The 11,084-nt window shown below is 42.9% G+C and overlaps 1 protein-coding gene across 1 annotated transcript; it reads right to left on the bottom strand.

The window, feature by feature from the left end:
* Positions 1–3,155: 3,155 nt before the first annotated feature.
* c15h3orf80 (chromosome 15 C3orf80 homolog) lies at positions 3,156–10,829 on the bottom strand. Its single transcript, XM_033632091.2, has 3 exons — positions 10,720–10,829; positions 5,403–5,557; positions 3,156–5,265 (listed from the first exon to the last, which is right to left on the bottom strand). The coding sequence occupies exon 3, from the start codon at positions 5,034–5,036 to the stop codon at positions 4,377–4,379; it is 660 nt and encodes a 219-aa protein (XP_033487982.1). The 5' UTR covers positions 5,037–5,265; positions 5,403–5,557; positions 10,720–10,829; the 3' UTR covers positions 3,156–4,376.
* Between the last annotated feature and the right edge of the window lie 255 nt (positions 10,830–11,084).

The following is an 11,084-nucleotide window of genomic DNA, read 5'->3' as shown; positions in this document are numbered from 1 at the left end:
TTCTCTTTTACCTCGCTTTCTCCTTTTTTTAATATTCCTTCAATGTCTTGATGCTTCACTGGTATAAAGATCATAGAGTATTTCTGACATGTTTTTTCAGCTTTGCACATGCACCCAGAGGTATTTCTGGGTGCATGTGTGTTTTAGACTCCAATATATCTACAGTGTGAGCTTCTCTTTGAGTTATTCTTGTATTTCCTTTTCTGCTGAGGTGTGAAACCAACTGCTTGCCATGCAGCTCCACCCCCTGGTTGGCAGAAGGCCAGTACATCAGCGGACCATTATAGCCTATCCATCTCCTCTAGTGGCCCAGGAGGGACAAGTGAGGGAGAAGATCTGTCTCTGGGAGCAACTGCTAGACCGTATCACGATGATGTGGATAGACGCGGTAGAAATCGATCGGCATAATCCCCAAAACTGAGCGGCCACAGATGAAACATCAGAGAAAACGGTAGATGTAGGAAAATCTATCAATGGGTTCATTCTCTCTTGCTGTTGCTTTTTTTTCCCCTCTCTCAGCAACGTGCACTTTTAGCCGCTTCTAGCCGAAGTCTGACTCACTGTCTTTCTCGTATTTTACGCCCTCCATCTGCTTTTCTTTCTGAGCCCACTCTCTGTGTGATAAACCATAGTCATCCAGACCAAACACCATTAATCTATGAAAAGACTTATCAGCGGGGAGTCAGGTTTCACATGCATTACCACTGAGAGCGGCCACACACATTGAAAAATAGAAATGAATTATGTGTTGTATTCATACTCCCTCTTTCATGATATGATGCATACCCAATCTCAGTAATGTGACAGGATTTTTTGCATATAAGTAATGAAAAATAATTTGTTGGACTACTAGTTTATTAAAATTATTTTGTGTACTTTTACCCAAGTTACACTTTATACACTGGATATCTGTAGGGCTAGGTATTGTTTAAAAAACTGCGATATCAGTACCCATAAAGTGATACCAATAGAGCACTTCATTTGATACTTTAAATTTTCTAATCATAACTGCTATATCGTAGGCAACTGGACTTGCTTGAGTCTCTTGAAGACGTCTCGCCTCATCCAAGAGGTTTCTTAAGAGCTCACATGTGACCTCAACGACTCTTTAAGGGTTCACACTCACACAGAGTTTAAAGCCTGTGACACCGCACCAGACCGTTAGAAGTGAAGAACCCCTTTGGATGAGAGGTGAAAATCTTCAAGAAACACAAGCAAGTCCAATTGCCTACGATAAAGCACTTACGATTACCACGACCTGTATGATTGAGAATCTTCGCCGACGTCTTTATATTCTCCACTTCATCTGAAACCCATCGTGTGTGGAAGCATTCAGTCGCATAAAAGGCCACCAGACACTAGAAGTGTGTAGTATAGCTATACCTTTCAGCATCAGATACACCACACTTGACTTCACCACGCCACAGACTGTATAGGTAGCTGCTGCAGTACTATAGTGGCCAATCACACGTCACATTAAATCAAAGGTTGCTTGTGGCGACTGACTGCGAGCAAAACCATCCAAATAGTCATTTCTTCTAGATCTGGTTACAGAAAGGATCGTTTGACGGTGAAAGTTTTGATACTTGATGGCACCGAGTCAGTTCCTTAAAGGCATCGAGTAACAATACCCAGCCCTACTCATCTATTGATTAAGAATATAAACATTACTTCATAGGCGTTTCTCAGTCTCAGCCTCAAGACTTCTAGCGCTCAGTGGTAACTACTTAACAATAAACAGACTGTGCACATGTTCTACATTTTTAAAACTACTCAGCACAAGATACCAAATAGATAGCCTACTATATCTCATGAAATCACAGAGCTTAATATCCATAATCATTGACTCACAACTGCAACAATGCAGCTCCCCTAAAAATACACTTCCCGGTTATAATGTAGAATTTATGAGCAGGATAATGCTCATTGATTTGAACTTTATAGTTATTCGTTCTTTGCTCCAGTGAACAATCAAAGAACTGGATCACTGGAGCAGATTTTAATGTTGCTTGCGAGTGTTTACTGTATAATTATCCCCTTGTCTCTGTATCTTTGTGCACATACAGTGCATGTTTGGATTTCATCCTCTCCCCTCACAGTGGATGCCCCAGCTGTGTGTTATCTGCTTAAAGTTTCATGCTGGGGCCCGTAGGAGACTGGTTATGCCCTCTGCTCCCAACCCCACTGTTACAGCTCAGATAGAAGAGCTGACTGACAATGACCTGCACACTTGTTATGGTTTGAGTAGCACTCATCTATGGCTTCATGCATCTTAGGGTCACATAGTCTATACCTCGTCTACCCATCAGTGGGTTTTAAGCATGGATTTAATGCTTTTAAGTGCAAACTCCACCCACCCACAAACATCCCTCTGGAAAGGAAAGCCATCAGTGTTCACTACTGGCTCAACCATCATGGTCTGGCAGTATTGGATTACACAAGCCACCACAATCACACTCAGACTTTTAGTGTTGGGAGCATTAGAGGAACTCAGGGTCTCTAATCGTAAAGTCTAGTTTTGCGGATACAGATGCTTTAGCAGCAACATCGTCCACACTGGAATGGCTAAACATTTTGACAGAAATTGAAGTTTTAAATGTTGTGGTGGAACTTCCCGGATAATATCAGTGGAGTTGATTTAATAAGGTGAAGGTCACTGCACAGAACCATTTAAGAAAGGATAGGTAATAAAGCTGCAGAGTTTACGTACTAACAATGCTGTCCCATTTAGGCCAGGTACATAAAGTAGTGTATTTGTTTGCTATGGGTAGAGAAATTAGTTTCATTTGATGGAGGTTTGAGAAAATGATTTTGTTAAAAATTCACTGCTTCCAGCCTCATATATGTAGATTTTTGTCACATATTGTCACACATCATGAACAAACAGAACAAGCAATTTGAAGACGTCATCTTGGCTTCTGGGAACCTATGCAGGACATTTTTCCCCATTCTATGCGATGTATTGGCATGTGATAATGATTGTCAGCTTACTCGGTCACAAAATTCTCTTTCTAATTAAGTTGTCCTCTCTTGACACTGGACTGATGGTGTGCTAACATTTCTTCAAGCTGTAGAGAGGATATGGCATCGCACGCCTGGTGAATGTCAAAGTAAAGTGACAATAACAAATGTTAATGTTATAACATAATGAGGCATTTTAATGGACACTTAATGGCAAGTACACCTTTTTCTTTAATCCAGGTAAACAGGCCATTAAGCCTGAGGTAATGAGGTGTGTGTGGTGTCGACTTGGTTTTCAGTTTGTAGCAACACAAAAGACACTTCTTGTCTGATTAGTTGTAAATGCAAAGTAGCACAGGACAGTCACACACTTGAGATGAACATACAAGTAGGTCTGAAGGTTTCCTCCTGTCTCTGTCTCACCCTTGTTTCCTGTTAGATGTCCCTTTGCCTTTTTCCTTTGCTTGGTCTGAGCTGTACAGTGTTCGTTCTGCTTGGGGCAGCAGTTGTGATCTTGTCTGACATGCTATCATCAAAGCACAACTTTGCTCCTTGGCAGCTTATACCATATCAGTATGCCAGCTGTAATCTCTGCCATTGTTTTTACTGAACTCAGAACCTGGGAGACACTGATACATGTTGCCTCAGGCAGCAAGGCTCCCAAGATCAGAGCTAAAAAAAAAAAAAAATGCACTTCTCTGCTGTGGCTTCAGCTTGTGCAGTAACAGACACGGCTCAGGTCACTGATAAAATTCTCTTCTGTCAGCCCCCAGTGAGGTGTGTGTGTGTGTGTGTGTGCATGTGTGTGAGTCACAATGAAAAAATATTGCCTTCATGCTGATAAGCTATAAATTAACTGTCTCTAAAGCCTGCTGATAAAAATGTGTGCTGCAAAAAGTACTAAAATTAATATTCATCCCTTCACTCCCTCTTCCAGCCCACATTTCAGGTTACTGAGGGAAAAAATCTAAATATTCTTCTTTTTGGATGCAAATTCAATAAAGAATAAATAAAAGAAAACGAGGTCTTTCAGGTCCAATTGAATATTTAGCATTAAGACTAAGAAAGGGCGAGAATATGACAGAAGAAGAACTGTCTCACGGTGCCACTGAACATTGAGGTGCTGAAGTAAAACTTAATGCGATTGTACCGGAGCCAAATTAGCCATCCCCATCACAAAGAGCGTCAATTTTCAGCCGCCTTCTCTCCCCATAATCTCCCTTTACTTAACCCAAGCGGTTATTTGCATACAAAAGGCGAGTAATCCGCTATAATCTTCCAAAACACGTACATTTTCTCAGCCTCCTCCTTTATTCTTAACATTCAGGATTATAATTGCACTTGAGTTTATATCTCTGCAAGATAATTACCCTGATTATATTAAAATAAGAATGCTATATTGTCTGTGGTCAGTCTCAGACAGAGTTCCGAGATGTCCTTGGGCTGTGTTGCGGTCCTGACACCTCCAGGACATCCCGTCTCTGGTCTCCAGCTCTCGGTCCCGCGGCTCTCACCCTGCCCTGACCGCCCCTCTCGCTCTCCGACAGCAAGTTATCATCGGAGCGGTCTCTGTGCATCTCCTGCATGCTCTCCTCATACGTGGGCAAGTATTTGACCTCGTCGTATGCAGGCAGGTTCGGGGAGGCGAAGTCCCCGAGGCTGTACTCGGGGTACCGGTCCAGCAGGGAGTCCTGGGACGCCGATGCGTGCCCGTGGAAGAGGGAGGGCTCCTCGCTGCGGTCATGGTGCGGGTGCCGGCGGGGCCGCGGGCAGATGATCCGCTGGATGAAGTAGCCCATGGCGAAAAGCAGCAGCAGGATCAGGATACCCGACAGCTTCCGCGTAAACCAGCCGACGTTGTCGAAGAAGATGTGGATGGGGAGCTTGCAGCAGCGCACCGTGGAGCTGACACTGCCGTTCCCGGTGACGATGGGCGGACAGCACTGGTGGCCATCGCCGCACTGGACCTCCCCGCAGTTCCGGAGGGCTTGACAGGCTGACACCAAACATGCCGACAAAAAGGTGCCAGTTGTCCCGCAAGTTGTCCTGCCGCCGCCCGGCAGACGGGGCATCATTTCTGGATGGAGAGTCGCCCTGACGCGCGTCTCCCGTGCGTGCGATGCTGTAATGTTGGAAGTCCGCTCAGGTGTTACAGGTCTGCCTGTCTCTCCAGCTGTGCACTAATCATGTAGGCTGCTCTCATCTCACAGCCACTGCAGCGCGGAGCGGGACAGCAGGTGCCCCCCCGCTGAGGACGACCTGTCTGCTGTGGGATCCGCGGTAGGAGTGGAGCAACATCAGTGTCTGGAGGGAGCAGTGATGAGAATCATAAATAATCTTACATCATTATTACAAAGACATTATAATCATTAAGAGTCCTCGCACTAGTGCAACCCACAGATTGGGTCCCCGTCATTTGTCAATGTCACATTCAACCTTACCTGAACTGTCCTGTCTGAGAGGCATGCGACCCCAGCTATAACATATCACCACCTCCTCTTGCATGAATGCAATGTTTGCTGCAGAGCCCCATGATGTAGCCTATGTTGTTTGGTAAGGTTCAGGGAGAATCCTGTACATGTAGGAGGGATGACAACTGCAGATGGGAGAGTGAGAAATCCTTAGTGGTGGAGCGAGGATTGAGATCCTTAAGCAGCAACACTCCAATATAGAAATACCTAAATACAAACTAACATCCTGCACCTCCTGAAAATGTAATCTAACCAGGGGCGTAATCACCATTTTCACTCTACACCTTCTGCAACCCAGCAGTTGAAGGGAATTTTTTTCAGAGAGCATTTTTAAACAAAACGCTTAGATCAGGGGGGTTCTCAAAATCATACACAACATACAGCAACACACGGCACAGTATGCAAACATATCTGGGGTCACATAGTCATGGTTAAGCCTCCCTCTAGCCACCAATTTAGACTTGCCATTAGCATGATAACTGATTCCCCCAAACAAGTACCATAACATATACACATATACAATACATATACACACATCTTCACAAAAATGTTATTCATAAAACAGGCAAACACATGCTGACACACACACAAACTCACAAGCACACACAAATGTGCATTAAATAGGAGTATGTTCTCAAAGTGTGAGCGCCATTTAGGGGGCCAGCGTATGATTGAGGGCCACGCAAGCAAAGTGCCTATACTGTGACTTTGTTTTAATGACACACTAACTATAACAATCGACAGTGATATAGCCTACACTCAAATTACATTCTAGTTTTTTCCTTTTAATATATTGACAGCAAGAGACAGTACAATGTTTGACATTAACTGTACCTACCTACAGTCTTTGAGCAACAGCTTCTGCAAGGGTACCGTGTCACCACTTGCACAAACCACACACACAACTGCAGGACACTGTAATACTAGAACGGGTAGTAATAATAATGGCCATTTGTTACATTTATTTATGCTAATGATGACAATTGCTAACGATTATTTCAGCCAGTGATTCGTGGCTGCCTCTCAAAGCATAGCAGTTCTTTTTTCTTTATATTTTCTTTATCAGTACATGGGATGAGGGACTATTTTACCACCCAGAAATTAAGTAGGCTAAAAGTAAATATTATTAGCAAAATCCATCTAAAGCATCAATACTAAAAGCACTTAAATTGCAGGAAAATAGTCCCTGTGAGTGATGAAAATATGCATTATATTATCACATCATAATTAATGATGCATTGGTTGAGTTGGAGCTAATCTTAACTATTGTATGTACATATTAGTAGTTAAATCTGTAAAATACCCAAACTTATAACTAAAGGCAAGCTGTCAAATATAGTGAATTAAAACGTGTTATTTCCCTCTCAATCTAAAGCACAAATGCGCAAATTTGTACTTAAATACAGTGCTTGAGTAAATCTACTGAAGAATCCCCCAGACCCCACTTCATGATCCATCGCCCCCAAAAGGCTGAACCATGCTTTAAACTCGCAGCTTCACTGAATCCTGCATGAGCACAGAGCTAGATGTAACCAGTAAGGGTGACTGCCCCTGATATTAGGCGCCAACGGATCTACCCCTCTCATAAAAAATGAATAGTTCTTGCAGTGTGGGTTGTAATGGCCCCCCATTAGAGAGTGTCTGTATTCACATTAGTCCAGCATCACCCAAGAGGACCATGTGTCTGCAGCCCTGAAGAACATAACCATAAAACTAAATCTCCAGTTTAAACGACAGTCTCCTCGCCCAACATGTTAATTTACACTAAAGATGTCTCTTTGGACAACATCCAAGAGCGGCAGACGGCTCAGTAAGCTGCTCTACAAGTACTGAATATTAACTCATTAATTAACCCAGTCTGGATAATTTGTTGCACTGCAATGAAACAGTGACTGTGTGAATAATTTTCCACAGTGGCTGTATGGAGTGACCAAGGTCACTTTCAAAGCCTTTTGTCCTTATTGGATCTGACAGGATCCTGAGTGAATAGGCTTTATGATATTAGGACAGGACAAAAAAGGTTGTTTAAAATAAAGGGGACCTGAGGGATGAGATATGCCGTTATAATGTTTCGTCAAGTCCTCACGATGTAAATCATGCAGGGAATCCTTTTAAATCACAGCAGCGTTTCACCCTCTCCTGTCGTCATGTTACTCTTTGTCACTAATAGCCGGTCTGTATCTCTTTCTTCCCTAAACAAGGCCTAATGCACAATACACCAAATCTAATTACCAGAGCATTATAACGTGAAATTCAGTAGAAGGGTAACATCATGCAACCTCATTTATGCAGCATCGTATTTCTTTCTGTAATCTGCCTCGATTAGGGAAACGTGATCTCAGGGCACCCTTCTAACCAAATAAACAAATACACAATCAATAGCCCGTGGACAGCGGCTCTGAGAGGAACCCTTTTCAGTTCCTTTGTTTTGAGGGTTTTCCCAGCACTTCTGCTATTCTGCTGCTCGGCGGACTGTTATTGACTTGTATAGGGAGAAACGGCTATTTTTGATCACAGCTTTCACTCTCGACAGTGTCTGGAATGTAGAGAAATGCTCCACGGTGTAGAAAAAACCTTGAGATCATTTGGCTTTTAAATCAAATCCAAATCAAATCATCAAATTCAAATTATGAAGATAAGAAATAAGAAAACTTTGAGGGGTTTTGATGACAATATATCAAAATACACCCCCTTACTTTCCCTCTCTTATTTGTCTTCTTCTTCTGGCCATCTCTCCCCCTCAGGTCTGTTTCTAACCCACCACATCCTGCCTCTTTTTCCCTCTTTGCCTGAAATCTACCACAAAGTGCTGTTCTTCCGTGGATACGATTGATTGAATAAATTCTCTCTTTATCTCTTTCCCCACCTTTCTTTTTTTTTTCTCCATCCATCTAGGAGCAGCTCTCAGCAAACACTTCAAACTAATTGAAGACGAATGGGAAACTGAAAAGGACAAGTGTTCTTTTTTCTCATGATGCATAGTATATTTAAAGAAAGTGGTGTTTCAGTGCTCTAACAGATGTCAGGAGACTTGTGAGTCCTTGATGCATACAGAGGCACAAACGTAGATGTATTGAGATTAAACGCAACACAACAAATCTGTTAACACCAGCAACACAAAGGCAACTTTGCCTCTGTTGCGTTAACTGACACAATAATTTGAAGATGCAGCCTCCCGTATGACTAACATTTAACACACTAACACGCTGCTGACTGTACTGTATCGCAGTAATAAATGTGCTGCGCCGCATGCTTCCATTAATCTGGTACAAAGGTCTCTTGTGTTGTGCTTAATAATTCAGTCTTATGGGGTCCATGTGCATTGATGAATGGCAGCTTTCATTTTCATGTGTCAGAGACACTGATGTTCGGACCGCCCAACTATCAGTGTCATGGTTATCACGTTTGCATTAATTATGAAACAAAGAAAGCCTTGTCGAGCCTCGGGCTTTGTTAATGGACCCACTGATGGTTCTGGGTTTTCGCTTTGTTTGCACCAGAGCAGAAGTCACGACCTCAAGGTTACTGCCCCGAGATCAACTTCAGCCTCTTTACTTAATGTATTTAAAGGAACAGTTCACACCTAAATCAAAAAATACATTTTCCTCTTACCTGTAGTGATAGTTATCACTCTAAATTGTTCTGGTGTGAGGAGCCAAATGTTTGAGATATTGGCAGTGGAGATGTCTGCATTCTTTCAAATAAAATGGAACTAGATGGCACTCAGCGTGTGGTGCTCAACACGCCAAAAAAATATCAAAATCATGAGAAATCATGGCCCAGTTACTAAAATAATCCACAAGCCTTGTTGTGAGCAGTTTATGTAGGAACTATTTTTCTCCTACCAAACTACACCTGCCAACGCATCATGGCACAGAAGGAAGCATGCATCTAGCTAACTGATACCGCTACCTCACCTCGCACCACTAAGCTAGCTAACAAATACAGTTAAGCCGCAGAGGACGCCATTAATGTGCATGTCTCGTGCTGTCATGGGCACAAGCCTCTCATCCATGAGTAGATGCACACGTCCTTCTGCATGGTGATATGGTTGGTGGAAAGAAAATAGTTCCTACATGAAACTGCTAACAACAAGGCCTGTGGATTATCTTGAGTAACTGGGTCATCTTTTTTGTTGTTGCTGTTGTACACCCACCAGCCATATCACCACACAGAAGAAAGCGTGCATCTACTCATGGACGAGAGGCTTGTGCTTGTAACAGCGCCAGATGTAAACATTAATGGCGTCCTCCTTGGCTGAACTGTAATGTCAGCTAGCTTGGTGGTGCTAGGTGAGCTAGCAATATCTCAGTTAGCAAAATGCACGTTTCCTCCTGCACTGTGATGCATTAATGGGTGTAGTTTGGTAGGAGGAAAATAGTTCCTACATGAAACTACTCACAACAAGGTCTGTGGATTATCTTGAGTAAATGGGTCATGATTTCTGGAAAGAGACATTGCTGTTGAGTTTTTCTGATTTTTTTTGGGCTCTTTGAGCACCACAAGCCGAGTGCCATCTCATACCATTATAGCAGCACTACATGTAAGAGGAAAAATATGTATTTTTGATTTTGGGATAAACTGTCCCTTTAAGTAGCCATTCTGATCTTTACATGATGTGATGTATAATATCACAGCAGTGTCCACACATGCATCTGCCCTGTGTAAAGATGTGTAAGAATAGTCATGTCTGAATTTGCACACTATGAGGGAAGGATGCATAAATATGAACTTGTTCAGTGTGTGTGTGTGTGTGTGTGTAAATACTGTATTTGTGTAGTTCTTAGCCCAGAATCGCAGGATATGTGTGTGGGTGTCATCAGCGTCTGTGTATTCCCATCAGCTTGAACTCTAATAAAAAGCAGGGCCTGCAGTCAGTGCAGATTGTGTGAATCCAGAAAGTCCCATACCACAGCTATTTCACACCCACGTACTTCCTCTAATCTTATCGCTCCGCTGGCTCAGAGGTCTTTAAGTGTATGGGATTGTGTGTGTGTGTGTGTGTGTGTGTGTCGAGAGTATGGGGATACTATATTTATGTTTTAGTTTGTTTGTGTGGGCGTCTTTGTGAAGTTTCAAGCCCTTTTTTCCCCTTTTCTTTGCGTCACTGAGAGGGCCATGGCAAATGGAAGCGAGTAGGGGTGACGTGACGCAGGTCATGGGACAGACTTCATTTAAAACACTGTGGCAGTGTAAACTCTGGGCTTCTTCCTCAGAACACAATTGAGCAAACGTGGATGTGGTCACGTCTAGCAAATATGTTTGAAAGAAAGTGTTCGGCTCTTACCTTTATGTGGCTTGCTCTCTCAGAGTGTAGTTTTTGGCTTTGAGAACAATCAGAATCCTGACTTCCTTTGAGGAGAAACCTGTTTTAAGAGGCCAAAAAAATCCTTAACGGAAGAGAGAGAGAGAGAGAGAGAGAGAGAGAGAGAGAGAGAGAGAGAGAGAGAGAGAGAGAAGAGAGAGAAGGGGTGAAATCCCTTCTCTGTCTCAGGGGAATCGCCCTCAGTGCTCTTAATAAATCTGATGAGTTGGGGGGTTTGTGCTGAGCATGGATTTTTGACTTTATAGTGAATAACTGTATAAGGTTGCCTTATAGGCCATAATACACTGCTATCATTTCGACAGGTTTGATGGGTAATAGCACTAAGT

This window comes from Epinephelus lanceolatus, chromosome 4 (assembly GCF_041903045.1).
Source record: "Epinephelus lanceolatus isolate andai-2023 chromosome 4, ASM4190304v1, whole genome shotgun sequence".
NCBI classification, from domain to species: Eukaryota; Metazoa; Chordata; class Actinopteri; order Perciformes; family Serranidae; genus Epinephelus; species Epinephelus lanceolatus.
The sequence above is the reverse complement of the archived record's forward strand: the minus strand, read 5'-3'. Positions and strand labels throughout refer to the sequence as shown.

Bases quoted from the DNA above. Each gene is read 5' to 3' on its own strand.
- c15h3orf80 (XM_033632091.2), bottom strand. From the start codon at position 5,036: ATGATGCCCCGTCTGCCGGGCGGCGGCAGGACAACTTGCGGGACAACT.